General features: G+C 43.1%; 1 protein-coding gene across 19 annotated transcripts in view; it reads right to left on the bottom strand.

Moving 5' to 3' along the window:
• auts2a (activator of transcription and developmental regulator AUTS2 a) overlaps positions 1 to 23,994 on the bottom strand; it is a 362,432-nt gene that overhangs the window by 173,362 nt on the left and 165,076 nt on the right. The window contains exon 1 of one of the 19 annotated variants that reach the window (XM_037118528.1): positions 23,554 to 23,756. The exons of the other annotated variants lie outside the window; for them this stretch is intronic. Coding sequence (XP_036974423.1) covers positions 23,554 to 23,601 — 48 coding nt within the window. The 5' untranslated portion in view covers positions 23,602 to 23,756. Of the gene's footprint in view, positions 1 to 23,553; positions 23,757 to 23,994 lie in introns of those variants that run through there. 19 annotated transcript variants of the gene reach the window in all.

The following is a 23,994-nucleotide window of genomic DNA, read 5'->3' as shown; positions in this document are numbered from 1 at the left end:
CATGGAGAAGCTCCTTTTCCTTTCAATCCTCTAGCATCATTGAGTGGCAGTGATCTCTAGCGACCTTGTCAGGCATCATTTTTCTAGCAGGGGAGAGATCAGTAAGGCCGATGCACCCACTCCGACCAATCTCAGGCCGCAGAGGAGGCTTTTCTGGCCTCTGTGTTGGAATGTGAAGCCAACGCAAAGATATGGAGACGCTAAGGACTAGTCACAGCAGCCGCAGGGTGAGAGCATCCTAAGAGGATGAGGAGGGAAATGGAGGCTTGAGGAGGGAGGGGGTAAACGTGGTTTGAGAGCACTGTCTTGATCTCATCAGTCATCCTAAGGACTCCATTTCCTCCACCGCAGGCTGGAGGCTAGTAGAGCTTGTGGCTGCATTTATATATTGCCATAAATCTCTGATCTATGACGACATTACAGACAAATCAATATGCTTTTAACATCCATCCTCTGCCCTGCGTCGCAATCACCCTTCTCCATTCTCACAAATGGTCATATAATGCTGTAGTCTGGTGGATTGAGTTATGGGGACAATTCCCAGATTTAATAATGAACTGAGCAGGTGGAGAAAAAGTATGTGGTGGGGTGGGAGATAATATAAGAGCAGCAGGAGACCTCTACTCTCTCAGATCATATCTGAACATCTTGTTATAGTGGCCCAGCGTGGCAGTAAAATAACCCTCCTGCCCACTTTACGCACCTCCAATACCATGAGCTCTAACATTCCCCCCCGTACAGCTGACAGAAAGCTGGCCAGGAGAACACTGTTACTAGATTGCTTCCCAGAATGCATCGGGAAACTGCTAGGCTGGGGGGGTCAAAAAGATGCTTCTAGCTGCCCAGTTGAGCGCTCATCACCACATAGCTACTCATCAAAGAAATTTGCGTGCAATTAATTACATGATTCCCCAGCTCTTCAATCTGTGCTACTGAGTCGTTACTTCAATACTGGCTTTTAGGGAACCATCCAACTAAAGCCACAGCCGATGTGCCAAATCACAGCTCCCTGAGCTGGGCAGCCTCAATAAAGAGCTGTATGGAAAAAAGACAGCAGAGAAAAAGCCCTCTCCTATCGGCTTGCAGGGGCTATCATTTCTCTCTTTTATTGCCATTTATTTTCCTCCAGGAATTCACTGCCAGTATATTGGCAGGCCTTCCAGTAGATGGAGGCAATGAAATTTAGCGCAGACACTTAACACTGGGTCAAGCCTTGTGTGCGGCTCATGTGCGGTGGTAATATGATAGACAAACGCTTCTAGTTTAGGGATCGGCGGCTTTTTTTATGTTACAGGAATAGCAGCAGAGTGCTTGCTGTGACACATGCTGCTGAAAAAAAGTGCATAAAAACGCAGAACCTGAGCCTTTCAGAAGGAGAGAGAGGAGAAGATACAAACACTTGACAAATGGCAGAGCACCGTTGCTGTGACTATTTAGTAGAGACAATATAAATAGGTCAAAGCTCTGTCATTATGCTAAACCCTGGGGCGAGGAAGAACTACTGGCTGAGAAGTAATGCAGTAGATGCAGCTAGAAAACATAATAAGATAATTGAGATTAATTAAAAGACATTCCACTGAATTCTTTCAGAGAAAATCCCACTGAATAAACATTTAATTCATTCATTAACTCAATATCCATTGTGGATTCTACACACATGTAACTGTAGAAGACACTGACAGTGCTAAATGATTAATGTAAAGTACAACACATTTAAAAGGGCTAAAACACAACATCACTCACTCATATTAATCACTTTACCTTTAATACCTACAACTTACTAAAAACCCTCTGTGATTAACTGTTTGGATACCTGTAATCAGTTAAAGTATCTTATAACGCAGTGGATATTAAAGTCATGGGGTCATAAGCTGATCCCTGGTCAGCAGGTGGATATTGCTATTTAGTGAACAGGCAGTCCTGCCTATCAAGCAACATGCTGTGGTTACATGCTGGTGTAAACCATCAAGAATGATAGCGTCTCACCTTACCTGCATTTCGCTCCATCTGCACTGCTATTCCAGGGATTAGAGAGGGCAGTAAAATCTGATGGCAGGATATACATTTCATATTTGGCTGACCCAGAGTGTCTGCCAGGTGCCTTGCTGTTATTGCTAATCCCTGCTGTAAACATCCTCATTTAGTCACCTTCCTGAAATTCACATCTGTCGTTATCAAGTCATAAAACAAGACAGTGCTACGGTCCCACTGTATTAATAATGGCCTCAGTTTGCCTGCTTCGTGAGGACTATGCTAGAAAACATCTGCTCTGGCCGCTTTAACAGACTGGTAATGGGAGACAGCAAAAAGCCAAGGGCAACAAAAATACAACTAAACAACATGATTGTAATTGAAGTAATCAGTACTTCAGAGACAGGAAATAACTTGCATGTAATGCAACAACATACTGTACGCTTTTTTGTTGCAAGATGGAGCATAAAGCCATGATGATGACGGAACATTGTCCATTAACATTATAGTGGAACCACATTGACGGTGCACCTGACTCCCTATCATCTAACTGGTCATAAAAATGCAGCTGGAATGTGCCCATAATGGGCTGGTAGGCAGCAGACAGGCTGCAGAGCTAACAGAAAGCAATTTCTGCATTGCTTCAGTGCTGCCTGCTTGTGCTGATGGAAGCATCGTAATTATGAACTGAGCATGTGAAAGATCCAGATAAAACTGAGAAGGAGGAAATATTTTGTGACACCTAACCTATAAAAACATCTGATTGTGGAAGTGCTATATGGCATTGCTCTATGCCATTCAATATTTCCAATCACAGGTTCTGAGTTCCATAAATAATGTTGAATTAGTCTTTTCTAATGCAGCTGTTTTACTACTGTTGTTAAAAGCTCTGTTTGACTATTTGCCAATATTTCAAATGATGTTACCTGCCAACTGTTTAAGCAACATTACACAACTATTTTTGCCTCAAAATAACAGCTTCAAAAATTATTTTGATGGTATACTGGCTTGTAATGCACTGACTTGGGCCCAAACACCTGTTCTTGCAGACTGTAACTTGGGTTCAGCAAAATGAGTCTCAAGCTTTATGGCGCTGCGCTGCATTACACTAACTATGAGTGTTCAGCTATAACGAAGCTTGCTTGGCATTCTGCTTAGAAGTATTTTCCTACCTATTAAGGGCTCACACAAATCCCTCCAAATAACACAGTTACGATAAGCACCAATTTTGATTAATTTACTGATTAAAAGATCAGGGCCTCATCGCTAATTGCTGTTAATGCAAGATTGTTAGCTCAGATAGCCATGCAGCTAGTGGCACCAAGTTGACACTGCATGGACTGTAAATATTATCCAGACTGGAGTCCTGGTGTGAGCTGCTGTAAATCACCTCTGTGGTGCCAAGTTGCAGAAATACCAATTCTTGTTTAATGTTGCTTTGAAAGTGTTAACTTACATTTGGGCTTCATATTAAGGTTTTACATACTTGCCCATTTACATTTATAAATGCATTTTTGTAGACCACCACCCATGCATCGCTTTTTCTTCCTTTGAAATTCAACAGTATTAACCAGTATTAACATTAACTTTACTGCTGAAGGGTAGTGATGGAGAATTCAGTGCGTAATCAGTGCTGGCCAAGACAATTAAAAACATTATCATCCATTATACATTTTCGATAAAGGAAGATAACAAAATTTTCTGTACAAGCTTCACTAGTCAACTTCTGATTTAAGTGTCACTAGTTGCAAAGAAGGGGAAATTATTTTGAATCTAGAGCGATATTGAAATGATCTATATATAAATATTTACTCTTTTAACTAAAGTAACACATCACGACTCAGATGAGTGATGTGAACTTACTGAGTGAGTAAGGAACAATATTTAAAATGGAAGCAATTGCATGAGAAAAGACGCACTCCAGGCTTCAGAAATGGTCAAGGACATTGCACAATTATGCATATCTATAGCAGTTTTAAGCTGAATAACATTCAGCAATGCCACTTAAACAGTTGGAACAACCTTGGAAAGTTGTTCCGACTTGAAAAGCCTTCATCCAGCAGCACTAACTAACTCGATCACTTATTTGTACAGATTCAAGGAAAGATGCTTTTACACATGATGGAACGTTGACATCTTATTTTCTATAAACTTGTCATAACTCCAACCATGGTAGATAAACACAGAATTCTCAATTTAATGTCAGGTTTACTGTGGAAATAAAACAAGTCAAATATGTTCCAGCATTAAGATTTAGGCCTACACAGCACTGAGAATAGCTACCTGCCACGCAAGACCTGACCTGCATCCAGCAATGACTACGCGCCTTGTAGAAATAGCTTCCCCACATGTGTGTAAGACATATTACAACACACAGGGGACCTGTTACATTTCAGCCTAGTTCCACATCACTTGGCTCAAAGAGAGACTGTTTAGGTGGTTTAGTGCTCTTATTTATGTTGAGAATTACAGTGAGATCAAAATCTTGTCCGTTTTTTCCTCCTCTGACAAGCAGTGTTTTCAGCAGCTATCAGCGATCTTGGCAGGGCAAAAGAATTACTCCATGACCTCTTTGCAAGCCATGCCCTTACTGTGTTTGTGTTTTGGTCTGGGCTTCCTCTAGCAAGTAATGGACTTCCTTCAACTCATAAATCACACTTGTACACCTCTTTTGATCCCCCTCCCCCTTTTCCTCCACCATGTTTTTTTAAGTGTGCCACATCTTTGTTCATGTGAAGTTATTTTCTGTCACAAAAAGCAGCCAGACAATGGTGGCCCTCTTTCTTGTGTTCTTGGAAAGGCACTTTTACATGCTCTGAGGGCTACAAATGTCAACCACAGGAAGGCAATTATGAGAGTAAAATTACTTCCTTACCGTTATCAATCCACTCTCTGGACCCAGGGAATGTTTAAAAGCCACCATGAAATAGGGCACAGTTAGAGTTTTCTCCTGGGTACCAGCCAAGGCTGCTAACCTTGCTATTAAAGGCCCCGACAAGCTTTGTCAATGCAATCTGCTGAATGCCTTGAGTGACACACGATCGATATTCTCCACTCTCCCGGGTCATCACCAGTGACAGAGGCCTAAGTAATAATACAGCACTAGCTGCCTCTCTAACTTGAATGCTTCCACTGCCACAATATTTCTCCCTTTTTTTTTTGTCTTGGGGCATGCGAGCTAAATTTTCTGCACTGATCGAAGGAGGAAGATATGGTTGGTGGGAGGGAACAGAGGAGGGTGGAGGTGTGTTGGGCATTGGGGTGATGAGGAATTGCTGTGTGTCTGGATTGATGCTGGCGAGGGTAGTGAGTGTGGCCGGCTGAGGAGGGGTGCACAGAGGGAGGGGGGCTCTGATAAATCGAAAATGACTGGCTGCCGAGTTGTAATCTGCCAGCGTCGAGCCCCCTGTAGCAACAAGCCAAATGAAAAAGCACGTTGACAGGCCGGAGAGATGGAGGGCCTGCGGTAGATTGCGGGGAGGAGATGGCGCAAAGGGAGGAGAGAGAAAGAGGGAGAGGGGAGAGCAGGAGTGAGGGGGGGAGTAATGGTGGGGGAGACGTTCACGTTTGTTCCAGTGCACGGAGGTGTCAGGAAGCTGTGAGAGAAAGGTGGCTTGTGGTTACAGGCAGTAAATAAAGCTTGTGTATACTCACGTACACACACACACACACAGACCATTACCAGCTGAAGACATAAGAGTCCCATTACAAATTCTAATAAGGTCTAATGTAAACACGAACAGTTGGCAGTGTTGTACCACCCATCAAGAGCTGTCAATTAGCTCTACACTGAAAATGTATTTTATGTGTTTATATGGCCGGGCATGTGTGTGTATACCGAGAGCTTGTAAATCACTTGTTGTATGCTATCTTTGCTTTCTGCATAAATGCCATCTGAGAGGGATGCGTGCGCATGCACACGCACAAACGCACACACTGGCAGCTGGCGTGTGTCCTCCATGAGCAGGTGAGTCAAGCTCCAACATCAAAATCCAACACAAGAGCTCCACCTACTGCTACTGCCTCCTCTGTGCCCCTTCCTCTTGTTGTTCAGCACACCAAACACCAGCAGGAGGCTGTCCGTGTACAGCGACTCATTTCTACCCATTCCATTAAATTCCAAAGTAACCTTTCTCATTGGACATTAGCGTCAGACTGAGGAAAAGCCAATCGAGACAGGGCTAATAAGGCTGCAGCAGTCCGGCCTTGTCTGGCTGCCTGAAACAATGTCAGCTGCGATGAGAGCTGAGAGCTAAGCTTGCTCTGCCCTCCCAAGTATTAAGTGTGTAAGCCTGATGCCTGTTAAACAGGGTCTTGCATGGGCAGGGCCTAGGAGAAGGAGTCAGTCTACTTCACTGTCTGCCTGCCTAATAGGCCTGCTGGCCGGAAAACACAACAGCACTCGCTTGCAAAAAAAAAAAAAATGCAAGGTCAATTCAGCAGCAGCGGTGAGCTCAAGACAAGAGGACCAGCATTGTAATTGGGAACTCAATAAAGCTCATGTAGAAAACAATGTAAGATGATGCTAGCCGATAACCACCCACCAGGACCATAGAGAACCCAGAGCAAACAATCTGTCTGCACAGCCATCCATAACCCTACGCAGAGTTTATACATCTACATCAGATGAGCTGCATATATTTAGAAATCACTAGTGGCACAGCATGGGGCTTAATGAATTCACAAACAGCAGGAAATAGCGCCACTGTATTTTCAACAGAATTATCTGCAGCTCTTTGTCTGTTTATCCATTGCTGCTTTTCTTCCTCTGCCTCACCACAGCAGCAGACATGCCCAGTAAGGCAATAGGGGCCTTGAATCTGTAAAGGCTGCATCCCTCCTCCCCCTGTTTCATTTGCAGACCCGTGGCTCACAGTCGGACTGTCGCAGAGAAAAGCCATCTCCCTCACAGCATGGCTGCTGTTTCAGGGCCACGCCGATCTGCTGCATGCACCCCTACTTCCCGCGCTCCCACTGGGCTATTCAGGAAATCACGGCTGATACTGAGCCGTTTGTCTCCCTTTTGTGCTCACCCCTGGTTGAGTCGCGGCAAAAGAAGGAAAAAAAAATAAAAAAAATGGGGCGTATAGCTTTTTTCCCCCCCTGAGGAAACACTGAAAATTATTTTTGTTACCCTCAGTGTGGCAATTTTAGTGAAAAGCACACAAAAAATGAATAAAACACAATTTAAAAGGCAGGCTCCGCAGGAGTGGAAGTCTGCCTGTGGCTTTCTGAGTTTGCTGGGGAAAATTGGGTTCTCAGCCTGAGGTTTATCACTTAAAACTTCAGGCATTTTCTGGAACAAAACTGGTGTAATCATTTCAAATAAGCCAGTATGAGATGACTTTATATAAGCAGCGCTAGAATCCACTGAGGTCTAATCAAAGAAATGCTGAACGAAGTAATGTGGGAGTTATACTTTGCATTTCTGTGGCTTTCCACTGTGACAGCTTTTGTGTCATATGACTTTGAACTACATAGGCTCCGGATGGCATGAGCACTGCGTAAACAACCCAGGAACCATGGATCAGAGACTCATCAGTGCAGATTTGCTAGTGTTGGCTGCAGCACACATATTCCTCAGCCACAATCAATTATCCTGCCAAAAAAAAAAAAAAAAAACAGGCCAAAGAGGCAGCTCTCACATAATCATGGCTAATGAGCAATAAAAAGGGGGATAACCTGCATCACAAGACCTTGTCCATCACGCCGGCTGATAAGATTAAATATGACTTCAGAGCAAAGTGACTTGCTGTTTGGAAATGGATGTGAGTCTGGAATTTAGTTTGTGTAACTCGTGTTTCCCAGGCTGACCTACGACCTGCCCTGCTTTACTGTCGGCTGACCTGTCTCTATGATAACCTTGTGTACTAATCCGCATTCCCTCAGATGAGCTTCTATCGCACTCACTGTGAGACAAAACATACCATCCTGACGCAAAACAAAAACCTTGTAGTGCTCAACCCAAATCTGTGTTGAGCACTACATAAAACTCGGTCAAGGCTGTGACGTTGTACCATGCAAATGACTCCTCACTCCTGGCCTTGTATAGTTGTCTCATTCCCAAAACAGCTTTTACTTAAAAACTATTTTAACAGAATCAGTCAGTTAACAAAATCACCACCTTAGCTTGTGTCTACAAACAACAGCTGTACCTTAACAAAGTGAACACACTCAGTCAGCAGCACAGTTTCCAACAGTGTAAAGGTACTTGTATTATAAATTATGGAGAAGCTCAGTGAATGCAAATGAGAACTGTACAGGGCTTATTTTCAATCCAAAAGACAAAGACAAGAAGTGAAGCGGAGAAAACATGCAAAGCTGGGTACAATCTTAAAAGTAACAGGAAGCGTTGGGGGTTTGGGTGAGAAATGCTTTTACTTCCCTGCAGTCTCGCAGGAGAGCTCAATGAGAGCCAAAGAACAAGGCTAAAACAAGAAGCCACTGCATCTAAAAGCAAGCTTTCAACCATGTTTTTTATCAAAACTTTTTTTTTTTTATTCTCATTTCTTTCTCAACTCCTCATTTACAATAGTCTGTATACACTACACTTCATAAAAGGAACGCCAAGCTTTTGTAGGCCAGAAAGATTTGAGTGCGGGCTCACAAGAGCTAATGTCGAAATTCCCCTGAGTGTCTTTTAAACACACGGGTAAATAATTCAGGACAGCCTGAACAAAGACTGAATCTGAGAGAGAGCGCCGGGTTCTCTTGTGTACGCTGCACTTTCTTTCCCCGTCCCACAAGAAGGAACAATGATGCGGGCACTCCTCTCTCTGTTCGTGACTGAGAATTTTTCTGCTTTGTTTTGAGCTTTCAGAGCTGATTTTATGCTGGAAACCAGAGCTGCTGCAGCTGCTTCAGTCAGACCCTGGTGTCTTTCTGACGGGGAGCTGCAGCACGCCAGCCTGTCACCCTCCTGATGACCTGTGGGTGGTGCTACATGACAAGACATCAAGAGGGGATTGGGAAGTAGGAGGATGGCACAGATGACTGGAAAATAACACATACCAGTATTAGGTAATAAGGGTGTCTATAGCCTGTGACGAGAGAATGTTGTTTTTAAAGCAAAGCAAAAAAAATAAATAAAAATTGCATCACACACACATACACACGCACCCTTTTCCAAAACATACAATATTCAGACAAGGAGTAGTCAAACTACACAGAAATTACTTGAAATAAACATAATTATCCTCTGTGTCAGCTTTCATTTAATTATCACTATTTCAAATGGCGCCTTGCAATAAGAAGGGATGTGTGTCCATCAGGAAGTTAAGCTCAGTTCACTCACAGTCTGAGGTGCACAGACTAGGCTTGTTTGTTATGGTGTGTGTCTATGAAATAATTAATTTCACCCCATTTGCAGAACTTATAAAGTTTTTGTAATAACATTTTTAAAAAAATCAAAAAAGAGGAACTCCACCAGTTGTACACTTCAAAGTCGGTTTCCAGGTGCTGGGGAGAACTGCTGAATATGTGAAATAAGTTGTCCAAAGCCTTTCGTGGCTCCAGAGGGAGCTGTGTGAAATATGATAAATGTCCTCAGGTGAGGACATTAAGTCAAGTTGCATCATGGGTAAGTTAGGTGCCAGGTACTGAAGAAGGTCGCATGGAATAAAAGGATGTTATCTCCGGTACTGCTGTTTTGTATCTGTCCATTTTGCCATTGAGTACTTTTTTATAGCTCTGATTCAGACTGAGCAAGTGAATAATAACAACAAGGGTGTAGCGCCAAGCTTTTTTTTCTTTCAATGGGCATTTCATGAAAGAAGCATTTTATCTGGATATAAACTGCAGATTAGGGACTCCAACAGTGTCGAGATAAATGTTTGACAAAACTAGAAAGGACAGAATTTCCTTGTCCCACTGGCAGACTCCCACTCTTCAAGGAAAATACAACACGAAGATGTATTTTTTTCTTCAAAGTAATATGTAACTAGAGTTGACTTTGGCTGATGTAGTGAATTAACGTCTGCCACATGGTGCAGCCACTTTAGCTTCTGGCAAAGACGTAGTGCATTGAGGACATCACACTCTTCAAATTAAGTGTGAAATAATCCACATCCTGTTTGCAGTCCAGTCCAGTTCGGTATATCATGTCCCATGATTGCAGAAACCCTCTTTTTCTGTGTTTTCCTGTCTGCGCCTGTACTTTCCTGTAGACGACACCGACATTTTTGAGGGGAGTCAGCTCTTGCTCACCCTCTTTTCTTAAAACAGACTTGCATACTGTACCTATAGCCCCTCTGGTTCCACACTGTTGCGCTGGTTTCTGCCAGCGAATATTTTGCCTGGGCATAGCAGGAATAATACAGTATTGAGCTGCACACAGAGAGCAGAGGAGGAGTGGTTGGAGGGGATGTGTGGGGTGGAAGAGGCTACCTCTGCTTGTAGCCCCGGGCAGGACTGGGAATCAGTTCAAAGATTCCCCATATAACTCTGATTAAAAATACACAATGGATCTTTTTAACTTTCAAGGCTAATAATTGATGAACACAAAGGCCCTCTTGAATTTTCCATGTGAAAGAGGAGCTGACATTCGAAAGGTTCACTGAATCTGAGCTTGTAGCCCTTTTCTCCCTCCCTCCTCCCTCTCCACATCTTTCTGCTCTCCATCTCCTTGTAGCTGCGGGCTAATTGCAGCGATTTTAGATGATTGTTATTAAAAACAGGCGAGCGGCGGCGCTTTGCGAGCTGAATCCCCTCGAGGAGAGGCCCCGTCACACCGGGAGCGCCCGTGCATCCTAATGACTGCAATCAGGGCCTGCGAGAGCAAGGGCGCCTTTGTTTTCTCCGACGCTGTGAAGGAGGAGAAGAGATGCGCACACACAACAACACACTCCAATGCTCTTCAGGATGAATAAACCTGAAGAGAACAACAACGGTGGAGGTCCGCTCCTTGTTGGTGCTTTCCCTCTGCAGTATACACGCCTTAGCAGCACCCAGACAATCACAACACACAACAGGAACAACTGCAGCAACTCACATATACATAAATACACCATGTTTTATTCTCATTTGCTATGTTGTCTTCTGCCTCCTTTGTGTCAAGGGGCTTCTTCAAGTAGGAGAGAGGTTTGAGTTTGTACTGCCAACACTAGTAGAAATAATGCAAAATGTCATAAAGGTCAAACTAACAGTGTCCAGATAGTGGAAGTACAGAACAGAATGCACAAACTGTGCTGTTAGTTTGTCTACAGCATTTTTAACATCGTTGGAAAAAAAAGTTGTGAAAACTTCAACAGTGATTCCATGAAAAGTTAGGGCCCTTTTTGCTCACCCTTTTTGACATATAATCAACTGAAAACAGCATAAGACAATATATTTATTGCGGGCCCCTATTGATCAATTATTGTTTTCTGTAAATATATGCTTCTTCTCAATTTGTTGTCCGTAACACATGACAACAAGTTAGGACAAAGGGCACAAAAGTCTGGGAAAGTTGTGGAATGCTCCAAAAACACCTGTTTGGAACATTCCACAGGTTAACAGGTTCATTGGTAACAGGCGATTCTAATCTGTGATCATGACTGGGTGTTAAAGTGGCATCCTTGATAGAATCAGTCGCTCACAAGCAGGGCTGGGGAAAGGTTCCCTACTTTGTGAGACACATGATTGTATAAAGGAGATTACTACATGGGCTGAGGAATACTTCTTAAAACTCCACACAGTGTTTAAACAGGATTGTTGAATTTGGGCTGTAGAAGGCAGTGCTGAAAATAATCCTTTACTCCTGGCATGTTTTATGTTAATTTCCTTAAACTTGGAAACTTTATCTCTGCATACCTCACAAACTATCTCTGTGTTTCATAGTTGCTGTAAATGAAACATGATTTGATCATCTTGTAGTGAAAAAAGTGATCTGGATCACAATCAAATTCCATGTTTCTTAAAGCAAACCTGATCTTTCAGGAATCAGGAAATATTGAGAAATCTTACCGTCACACTGAGAAAAAAAAACAGTTTTAATAATTTGTTCGTTACACATATGTTAATGATGGGTGTAATTTGTGATATTTAAATTTCAACCCTAGCATGATAAAAGTTTGCAAAAATTGTATTAAATTGGTTTGTTTCATGCAGCTCTGTTCATTTCTACTTTCTTACACTGATAACCCTGAGGACATGCACACACAAATGAACAAACAAACATTTGCACACGCGAAGCTCACAGCATGAGTCTGCAGTAAGTAGCAGAGATTTAACAGTGTGATTAATTAAATTGTAACTAGATCAATTCTAATTATCCAGCAGGGTTGGTTCTGATTCAAGGCAGCGGGCAGCACAACGACCAACCACACCAGCACTTATCTGATACAATTACAAAACGTACAAATTACAACACGCAGCAATCAGCACAAAAAATAATGAAACACGCAGTGCTCACTTACAGCAGGTTAAATAAGAGCAGCTGGGGCCAGCCAGTGATCGATATCAGGGCTATCTGCTGAGTTTGGGCAGGAGTGGAGGAATGAGGAAAAACATAGCCGAATAAATAAAAGGGCAGCTCCGGTGCGGATAGTGGACATCATGAGCTGCAGTTTTTGGAAATACAAGAGCGTAAGTGTGACTGAGTAGGTGATCAATCAATCATGGATGTGAATGGGCCAGTTGGGAGCTCTGCTTTGACTTGCTCAGTCAGCAGCCCTGCTGGCAGGACAACAGAAAAACAGCTGTATCTTAAAATAAGACAGAGAAGCTTTACTCAGAATTTCCCCCATCATACTGTCGCCATCCTGTCACTGACGCCTCTTAACCTTTTTTTCTCCTGCAAGCAGATTTTGACTTTCAGGTGACTGCATTTCACAGGGGTGCAGACAGAGCAGACAGGAACTGCAGTACACATGTGACTATATGACAGCATCATGGGCGAGAAACTAAATGTTTAACCGCACTTCTAACCTGCTGCTTCAGCCAACATACATCGTCACAGCTTCTCGGTGACACCTGTCAGCCTGTCAGACAGTCAAAACAGTCAGTGGTCAGAATGTTGTTTGTTTGTCCGATGCTCCATCGCTTTCCAGTAGCAGCAGAGGGGCCTGGTAGCGAGTGGATTTCACAGTGTGGCTGAATGCAAATCAGCTCACCCACAGACTTACACACAGACAAGCGCACATACACGAAAAGAAAACACAGGACCTGTGGGCAGAGGGTCCTCCACAACACTGTAGCCTTCTCCCCATCCATGCATAATGCATGAGGAACATGTAAATACGTTATTCCGTGCATGCATTAATGATCACGGAGAAACTCGCAGTCTAAGCACCAGGGCAATTAATAAAAGATGGCGCTCAGATAAAGGCCCATACCTCCCCCGTCTCCTAAACCCCCACCCGGCCTCCCCCACCACTTGATCCGCTGAGACACATTTGATGCCAATTCCTAACCTTGTTTTATTTCTGTGCTGCTTGGGGGTGTGGTGCAGCTGGAGTAGAGCTGAATAATGAATGGAGGCTATCAGAGTGCCCGACTACTGTAGAGAAAGTCTGCTTCACTGAAGATAGAGCAAGGATTCATGCACACAACTGCTGTGGTCCTCATTCGATGCTCTGGGGAGGAAATGAGGGGTTAACTGGTCTCTGGGGAGCTGTGAAATGAGGACTTCATTGCCTGAAGATGGTGCATAAAACATCAACTCCAAACACGCAGACACAACCACATTCATCTCACAAAATACAAACAGTGCAGATAGAGACTTTTCACTGAGTATTGCCGACCAAGTTTAAGGAAGATTGTTATACTGACTGTACACAACAACAACAACAAAAAAAAAAAAAATCAGAACTACCTTCTTACCCCACCTATCAAGGATCAGGATAAATATTTTCTCAACAGAGAGCTTTTAGTTTTACTCAAATGTCCCATAAACATAGCAAAGTCTAGCCAGATAATAACCTTTAGTAGTAACTGTTTTGCAGCTTGTTTGAGAAAAACAATAATAATAATAATATGTAGAGACACACCAATGAGAAGTCGTTGCTGCATTCGGTGGGCGGAAATTTTTGTTTTAAAAAAACTACTGGGTGGAAAGTTGTGTGCAAATTGTGCAAGAAAGAATCACCGGAGCACTTCCAGCCTCCGCTACCACCTCAGTGCCAAACACGTTGCAGCTAGCACAGACAATGCTCCTAGTTTGAGCAGGCAGTGTCACAAATCCACACTCAACAAGATGACGGGGTTCAGAGCCAAAATGACTAACGTTAAGTCCACAACTGACAAATTAACAAGTGGATTGCAGTGGAGTGTTGGCCACTCTCAATGCATCATAATAGTCTTTATTCATATTGCACTTTATGTTAACAGTCAGTGTTGAAAATAAACACGATTTTGTTGTTTAAGCTCATTTATGTGTCCGCTCATTGATTCAGTCTTATACCAAAATCCATTTAAATTGAAAAATCTTGCTTCACGTATCAAAGATTGATATGCGATTAATTGAGATTAATTAATTACAAAGCCTCTAATTAATTTGATTATTTTTTTAATTGAGTCCCACCACTAATACAGATATATGAAGTGAGAAGGCATCAGTATACAGTACTGGCTTTGGGGCTTATTCTAACACCATATTCAACTGCCTCTACTTGCATTTCACATTCGATTTTTTAACTGAGTAAACTGAAGTGAACCAGAAATAGTCTGAGGCAGATGGTTGGGGAAAGTGAAAGCTCTGCCTTGTCTATTCTTTGTTCCACAGAGGATGAGCTGGCCAGGCTGACAGCTTGTCAATCTAAGCGACCGAAGGGACAAGATCTGGAGATGACAGCTCTTTCTCCTCCTCCCGGTCTTTGATACCTCTCACTCTCTCTGTCTGTGTGTGTCATTCCATCACTTGTGTGCAACCACAGGCTGACCTTTCACCGCCACCATGCTTCTGCTGTCTGTCAAGCACAAAACAGGCGAGAGGAGGGAAAAGGAGGGGAAAATAAAATCCCCCTGCAGCTAACGTTTCACCCCTCTTCCATGTGCTGATTTCAAGTGACAGTAATCACTGTTTATTAGCTCACTTTGCCCTTGTCATGTCCAAGAGCAGCAGCCACATATTAGAGTGATTAGACAATTAGGGCCATTACAGTAATACACTGGCCAATGTCACACATCACACATTACACTGTGGATAGAGAGAGGAGACAAAAACTCTCTGGCTTCCCCTCCGTTACACTCATTTTAACAGCTCTAAGCCAGCAGAAAATGGGCTTAATGATTGCAGTGAGTGTGTACCACTGCCCTATTTAGAAATAGACTGCATTTTCTGTTCAAATTAACGGTGCGGGGGGAAAAAGGCACAAAGGGGAATAGACTGTGCTAAGTAGAGAGAGAGGAAGACCTGCTGTAACGAGGCTTATGCTGAAACACTAATTAACACAAGGCCCCGTGCTCATTCCCTAAAAATTTACTTAACACGACTCACACCGCTTCATTTATCTGAGCAAATGAGCGGAGAGATGTGTATCTACTTAAGCTGCAGCAGGTCAATTACCAAAGCTAAATAATTCACAGAATGTAATATTTAGGTCCAAAAAAATCCTATTCTCAGAAAAAAAAAACCACACTGAGTAAATGCTATCATAATTAGTTTAATTAAAGCATATAATGTATTAATTATTACATGATCATTTCAGTAGAGATAGTTTAATTCCTGTGCGTGCCTGCATGTAAGAGATGAGACATTCTTGCTTCTTGTTGAGCGCAACAGAAATGCAAATGACCAAATTAAGCAGCGAGGGAGCAGGCTGTAACGCGTCCGTGGAAAAGGAAAGCATGTGGAGTCCAACGGTAAGGTGACATACCATCACTCTGCAGAGGAGGGGACAGGAGAGGAGAGGAGAGGAGAGGAGAGACGAGCGAAAGGACAGGGAGGTAAGAAGATTAGAGAAGGGGAGATGAGAGGAGTGAGGAGGAGAGGAGAGCCAGCATCTGGAGACTGTGAGACATCACAGAACTCGGATGGTCAACCTCTTCTCTTGCAGGAGGGGTAAAGGGAGGGAAATCTGTTTCCTGTCATCTTCCATCTTGTCAGTCTTTGTTCAGACATCTTGCATCTCCTCCACCAGCTGTGTGCTGCCTGCGCTGACAGATGGCTGCTTCTCTTTGATATGCACTCTCCTCTGGCCCACTCTCCCTCACACTCCCCCCCCCCCCCGCCACTGGGTAAAACTTTGAGGGAAAATGCCAACTTGGGGTGTTGACTACAGTGCGTATTGCTTTAAGCAGCCAAAGCTATTTGGTCACACTGAGAAACTGTTGGCCGTTTGTAGAACACAATGGTGTATAATAAACAGACCTTTCCCCAATGTTCTGATGAAAAACAACGATTTAGACATTATGCATTTGAATGCGGGTGCTGAGTGTGAATAGTGTTGTTTGTGTGTGCATGTATGTAGATCTGTTCTGCAGAGCTGGCCAAGTTAGACAGATTTTATGCCAGGCCTCGCTCACAGGGAGGCTGCTGAAAAAAAAAAAGCACAGGATTGTTTCTTTGGAGCACGCCAGCGTAGACTGGTATTGCTAGACAGTTACACAAGTTTACATTCAGACAAAAAGCAATTGTTGGGCTTTGCTCTCCAGCAGTCTCTGTGAGCATGTGATCCATCCTTCCATAAATCTGACATTCCCATAGCTCACATTGCCAGGCTGTCTCTGTGTGTATGTGTGTGCGTCTGTGTGAAGTGACCCTACACTGCGGGTGAGCGTGTGCACGGCACAACAGAGGGCTCTTTGAGCCAGGGTACCAGGGTCTGCCCATGCGGCTCAGGCAGCTCAACTATGGGAACCATCCTTGTGCCCAGTCATCCAGCAGGCTGAAACCAGAGCTGCTCAGGAGCGGGCAGCAGACGGCAGGCAGGGCCCAGCATTCCAGTGGGAATTTAACTGGGGCTAATGAGCTCTGGGAGGACTCCTCGGAGGAGAAAATGAGGCACACATTCACTGTGCTGCTCTACACACACCTTTACTCAGATCCACGTTTGTGGACACATCTCTGCTATCAAACATAACTGAGGTTTTTTAAAAAAAATGTTCATGTCATGCCTGGCCTTAAATCAAAAACACACTAGGCTCTCAGTCCAAGAATATGAATCTGGGAACCTGAAAAGAAAGGAATAGTATCACAATTTCAGGGAGCTTGTCTTACAAATAAAATGTTTTGCTGGACTAAAAAAAAGAAAAGAAAAAAAAACAGATTAAGAGTGGTATGAATCTTCTCATTGGCTGAAACGTGAAACTATTCCTTCTGAGATGTTACTCTTCAGTAGTTGTTTATTTGGAGACATGTGTAAACAAGTGGTAATGGTTAATGTTCAATGCTTTAGAATAAAGAAAATAATACAGGCTATGTTAAATGAATCTTGTGAAGGAAATGGAGACCCCACCTGGTGGTTTAAAATGGGCATAATATCATGAAAATCTTAAGGATCACAACTGTAATGATCACAGTAAATAAAAAAGTAAATGAAAGAGTAAGTATATGAAGTAAATAAACCTGCAAGAGTAAAACCAGTGATTTTACAAATTCACTTAAGTGGCATAATTTGAACTTAAATTACCCCATTTTAAACTAGTTTGACCAGCATGATGCAAAAAGTACAACAAGGTCTGCACCTCCTACAGCATATGCAATATGTTTATATACAATGTCAGTGCAATGGAAATGCACACATCCTGTTTTTTTTCCTTCAGGTTGTGTATGAGAGATGGAGATAAAAGGCGACAGGCAAAAGCGTACAGCCTGTGTGGGTGAAAGTTGTCTTTCCAGTTGGCTAGGCATCCAGTCATTCGCTCCATCCATCTGTCAGGCCTGTCCCTAGTGGCTACACTGAGGGCTCGCTCTCTCTCCGCTTTCTCTCTCTCTCTGGCCTACAATTGTTCAGTGATCCAGACACCGGTCAGCCGCTCCCTCTCTCCATTCTGCCTTCCACCGAGGAGACCAGAGACACAGAGGCAGACACTGCCGTGTTACAGCCCACTCACTGTGTTTACATCCAGCAAATTAACACAAACATGGCAGGGGGATATGAGATCCTGCCTGGGGCCTGAACCCAGCAGCAACTGCCACTTACATCATACACACATAAACACACATGCAAAGGAAAACAAGGCAAACTGCTCCTGTGGCTTCAGAACTCACAGGCGTTGTCATGGTTGTGCCTTTCAGACAGACTAAAGGACGCAGCAAGTCACCGCATTTATTTTAGCAACCATCATTTCAATTTTGCATTCAAATTAAATGTGTCCTTCAATATTGCTGCACACAAAATGTCCAAGGATGTCTCTCTTGGTGGTCCATCAAGAAAAGCTCTGGGTTTAGAGACACTAGGGAAATAAGATGGGCAAAATCACCACCCGCCCTGACAGCCTCCTCATCTATTTAACCACCGAATACTTCAGTTATACTCTACACTCGTCCACTTTGAAGCTTAGCATAAGCAGGCACACAAGACGCCCTGCAAAACCACTTAGCTCTTCATGAACAAACAGATCTAACAGAGTGAAAATCTGACTAGTCAAGCTACTTTACTCCCTCTAAGCTTCTGTTGTCTCCTCTGTGGCGGAGGCTTTTGTCTGACAGATGTTTACAGGGGATGGGCGATGTTTCCTCGCTGCGTGCTGCCTGGGAAAACATCTGGAGTTTGCAGGGATTTGCCAGTAATCCCTTCGGCAAGCTGTGGAGCACTTTCTTAGAATTTCAATGTGTCTGTAAAGTAAGCAAACCTTTCTGGAGAAAGGAAAAAAAAAATGACAGGGCCCGCTTTGCGACAAGCCTCGCCGGGGTCAACAGTTCCGTAAGCTTCTTACCGCCACAGCTTTTAAGTATAAATAAATTAAACCGGCTTGGCTAAAACAGCTCCAATAAACTCTCATTAAAGTCGTCCAAGTGTGGGTGGATGGGCAGAGGGATAAAACTTTCATGGAGATCAACTCATTCATTATTCGACGCAAAGGAAGCTGCTTTTGCCATTGGGATGGTTACACTAGAGGAGGCTTCTGAAGCAGCAAACACAATTAGACGCAAGCTACAAACCTAGAAGCGCACCAGCCGACAACAGTCTCCCAGCAGACTCCTGATAGAGGATTATATTCTTTTACAATTTCCCTGAGCAGAACACTCCGCAGGAATGTATAGCGCTGGTTTCAACCTTTTCACTGAGTTTATGTTTGAAATAGGTGATACCACCCAAGGGAGGTTTGCACACCATGTGTATCTCATATAACATGCTGTGGCATAATCGGAGACTGCAATGAGCCTCTCTTAATGATAACCCACACTCCACTCTTTGGTTTTCACAGTCATTATGGTCATTACAGTCACCCCCTACTACTCCACAAACCATGCCTGGTACACAGGCTCAGTAAATACAGTCTACAATCTACAGGCCTTCTCTCCATGTGGGACCATGAAGACAGGGGCCACGTCTTACACTGCAATGTTTGGACAATGTGCTTCAATGGGCCTCACTAGTGTAACATCAGGGACCCGGAAATTAGTTATCATATGCCAAGTATGTAAAAACCCATCTAAAACAATTAATAACAATTCCATGAAAATCAAAGTTATCCCAGTCAAATCTATTAGCATAATATTTCTTTGGTTGTTTATTCGTTCTGCCTTAACAGGAAGAACTCATGACCAGGACAATGGTTGCAAAACAGGCAAAACCACTGGCTGTTTAACAAACTGAGCAGAAGGAACCCTGTTAAAGAGAGGCATGTTGTAACTAAAGCTGGTGTTTAGTGAACTAGTAGGCATATAAATCTGCCAATGTCAAGAAAGCCACAATTTGTTTCAAGATTTGGATAAAATAACAGGAGCCCTGAGTGTTTCATTTTGTTGAAAAAAATGGTCTGAATGACGAAATTTGATCTGAAATGAATAGAACATGGAAATAAATATTGTACTGTTTGTGGGACACTGTATGTATAAATCCCAAGAATGCACTAAACACATCGACGTACTGTATAAAAAGCTTTCCATCAATATACTGTACACATACTCAAGTCAATAAACAAACAGTAGCCAGCCGCTGCCAAATGTAAGCACAGTAACAAAAAATAAATTGTAGTCAAGCCTGCTATGTGATTCTCGTAAGATTTGGCTAAAAGGCTCATCTGTGATAACCTGTTAGTGACAGTCAGCACATTGATACATTTATTTGAATACAGTACTTATGGACAATTTTTGTTGTACTTTTACTTGACTTCTTTCATTTCCTGCTAATTACTACTTCCTAATGACATTTGAGGGGAATCTCCTTTTCACTCTACAACATTTATTTGACTGATAAAGGGACAGTGTACTTCCTCTTTTCTCTACCAAAGTTGTGCAGGCACTGGCAGCACTTTTCAGCACGGAGATTTGGTTTAATACAAAACAAGTCTTGTATTAGTCAGAGACACATCAACTTTGTCACCACACCCCCTCTTCTTTTCACAAAACCTAAACTGAAGTGTTTTTGTTGCCTAGCCACAGTATGGAGCATAGATGTGATATCAAATCAGCTCCCTGTTACTTTGGTGCAGTGTTTTATTTTGAAAAAAGTAAAATAAATGAAAATGCGTCCCTTTTAACATACTCAATCCAGTGATTATGTTACCAAAGGCTAACTGCGAGAACAATTTGGTATTACATAACTGTATCGATATGTCCTCACCGTACACTCGCAAAGGCATCGGTCAAATGCCATGAAATCTAAATGTATCTCTCAGAGAACAGCCATCTGGTCATGAGAGTGGCCTGAGTTAACACATCAATCACAGGGCACTCAGTGTGTGTTAAATTGAATTAGTCCAGTGTGAGTCAGGTTGCTGTTGCCCTCCGTGGGTCTGTGGCCCAGAGTTGGCCCACTGGGGGGTCCTGGCACTGGCTTAGAGGACAAAGAGCTGAGAGCAGACACACAGAGCAGGACTTCAGTGTTGTGTTCTCTTTCCACTCGGAGGAATATAACCCACCTCCAGCCTGCCTCCATTCTCCACCTCCCTCCCTCCATCTCATACCCTCTCTCTTCAGGACATGAGCCCACACACAGGGGTAGCAATTACCCTTTTACCCAGACTTGGATGACCCTGGGTGCTTGACCCAGCAGCCACCGTGCTTCGTGCCCTTCTCACCCTTTCCCTTCAGAGAGCAGGGGAGGGTGGAGGGGAGGAAAGACAGGCACTCAGTCAAAAATGGCAGTACTTGCTTAAGGTCACTTCCTATTCGCATGCTGCTGAAAGCGTGCCTGTCAATCACACAAACTCACACTGAGGCCGGCTGCTCCTGAGGCGAGACAGCTGGGAGCAGGAAAAGCCGACGGCTGCATGTGCCCTTCTTCTCCTCCGACACACACTCAGCTTTCGCCCCAGACCCCAATAAGCACTGACACACACATCCTGTTCTTGTGCACAAGTCATTCTAACTGGGAGAACAGATATGGGGGGAAACAGAAAAGAAATACGAAAGCCAGGCCACCTAGGAGAGATGATCACTGCAGCCAGACGTACGGCACCAGCTGATGAAGCTGTCAAATTTTTCACAGCTTTTTCGTAAAAATGGGCCTCTGTAAGCAACCAAAATTGTTGATTCAACAAGGCTAGTAACAAGTCAACTTGACAGTTACATCTTTATTTTTTTACATCCTTTACTTACCAAAAAATGACTGTAATAGCAAATCAACTAGCTGTCTCATCTGGCCTCTTTTTGTTTCAATTCCGTCATCCATTTTTTTTTTAAAAACAAATTTGAAGTGGAAATGTTCTCACTTAACTTTGACCAAATGTAATGGGATAAGCAGTGGAAGGGAAAGGAACATGCCACTGGACTATTTCTTCCACTTTTACACCAGACACTTCCAGAGAACACCCATGCTGTTGTCATGGTTGCCTCAACTTGTCTGCAATGTTGTGCCTTTGCTGAGTTTTACAGCAACATTTCTTGTTGATCTGACACCCTTTTTTTTGGCAGGCTCCTCCTTCTGACCACTACAGTAACGGTTACAGTTATTTATAATAATGTCACTTAGCAGGTTTTGTAGAAAACAATAATACATCCCACACAAACAAAGTTGAGTGTGGAGCCTTTTTTTCATACTTATGTTAACAATAATCTCAGTCTTAATACTATGTTAATATATGTCAATAAGTTAGAGGTAGGCTCTTCAGTAGTTCAAATAGACCTGGTTCTGAGAGATAAAAAGAGTGGCCATCTTCTCACTTTCCACCTTAAGATTGCTCAAGTACAAAATGGCAGACCAGATGGAAACAGAGCACCTCAGGCACCAACAGATGCTCCCATGAGGCCACTTGGCTCAGTCTCGCTTATCCACGATAATAAGCCTGATCATGGCAAAGCCGGTCCAACACGTATACACTGCTGTTTCATATTCTTTAAATACCAACCGAATGTTCAGACCCAACTGCGAGAAGAAAGACATAAACCACAGGAAACAGAGCTCGCTTCGCCATGTTCTATGTAATGGGATAGCTTTATTGATCCTACAGGGCAGACACCTGATGCTAAGTGGAGAACTCGATCAGCATGAGGGGTCACCACTAAAACCGTTGGTCACAACCACAAAGAGACGAAGCATGACCAGGAGCCTGGCTTAGCGGATGGTCAGCTGACTGACTGGATGATCACTGATGGCTAACGTCTGCCTGACTGACTGCTTCGCAAGCTTAAGTACTGGTTAACTGACTGAAGGTAACTGTAACACTAGCTGTTTTCATTAGCACTGCTACAAACATTCAGAGAAAGTGCTAGGTGCTGGCCCAAAGCTTGGAAGAGCAGCACTGAGGTATTGTGTCCCATTACACAAGCTATTGGATCCAATGTCCAAACAGTGACGTCACTAATTGCATTAAAACTTTATAACTGCACTATCACAAGACAAGGTCATGTCATCATATATTAAAGTTTCTATAACACGTTTTCTGTACAAACTACCTCTACTTACATCACAGAGTGATGTGGCATTTCTAAAAATAAAATCTTTTTGATGTCTTCACACACACATATGTTGACATTTGGAATTAAGACTTGTAGAAATAATTTAACTAAATGCTGCAGGGAAGGTAAGACATATTCAACTGTAATGAAATTAAATCTGGTTGTTCTTGAGACTACAGAATCGCATTCAAACTTCAGCAGTGAAGGTACTAATGCAAACATCTGCACATATATTTAAAGATGTACAAATGTTTTCGCAGCTTAATAGTTTCAACTGCATTGCGAGGATATGCACTCACAGCAACATGGACTGTTAAATAGCAAGAACTTGTAAGTTTTTGCTCTTAGGGAAGCACAGCAAATATAAAGCACACAGCATTATCTAACAAAAGCATTTAAGCATAGCATATTATCAGTCAGCCTTTCACTGAAATACCTTTTACCACAGGCCTGCAAACCCAAATTCCATTGTGAATTTAAAACAGCCACTGAGGGGAAGTAAAGAATGTCAGCAAAGACTATCCATGCGCAGCTACATAATTCAACATTTTCATGGGCAATCAATATCATATGTTTAGATATTTTCCAGAACACTGAATAGAATAAGAATAAGGCCAGGGAAAAAAAATTAAAAAACAACAGAAACGTGGACTTACCTTTTCGTTGTATTTGAACTTGACATAAAACCAACTCGACTTGATCATCCTTCTGTCCTCTTTTCCTGACTGATTCAGTGTGCCGAGGGAAAGTCTCTTCCTAAGACTGATGTTGAGTGTGCAGTGCAGTGACACTGAAATGTTTCTGCTACTTTATCCTGTTGGTCTTTGCGCTTGTTCTTTTCTCGCTCGGTCTCTGACTTGAAGCCTCTAAGCCTGCTATCGTTTCTTTCACTCTCTCGTCTTCGTGGTGTAGTGCGGTGTGTGTGTGTGTGTGTGTGTGTGCGGTGTGTGTGGCGGGCTTGGAAGGCTGACAGAAGAGCTCCTCAGATGGGCTTCAGCTGTGTTCAGCGGTGGTGGCAGATGCCAGCGGAGGAGAATGTTTCCCTTCTGAGTGGGCAAACTCTAAAGACTGAAGCACCAGCCTTGCTCGCTGACCTC

The sequence above is a fragment of the Acanthopagrus latus genome, chromosome 13, assembly GCF_904848185.1.
Source record: "Acanthopagrus latus isolate v.2019 chromosome 13, fAcaLat1.1, whole genome shotgun sequence".
Classification (NCBI taxonomy): Eukaryota; Metazoa; Chordata; class Actinopteri; order Spariformes; family Sparidae; genus Acanthopagrus; species Acanthopagrus latus.
This window is presented reverse-complemented; position numbering and strand designations above follow the sequence as displayed.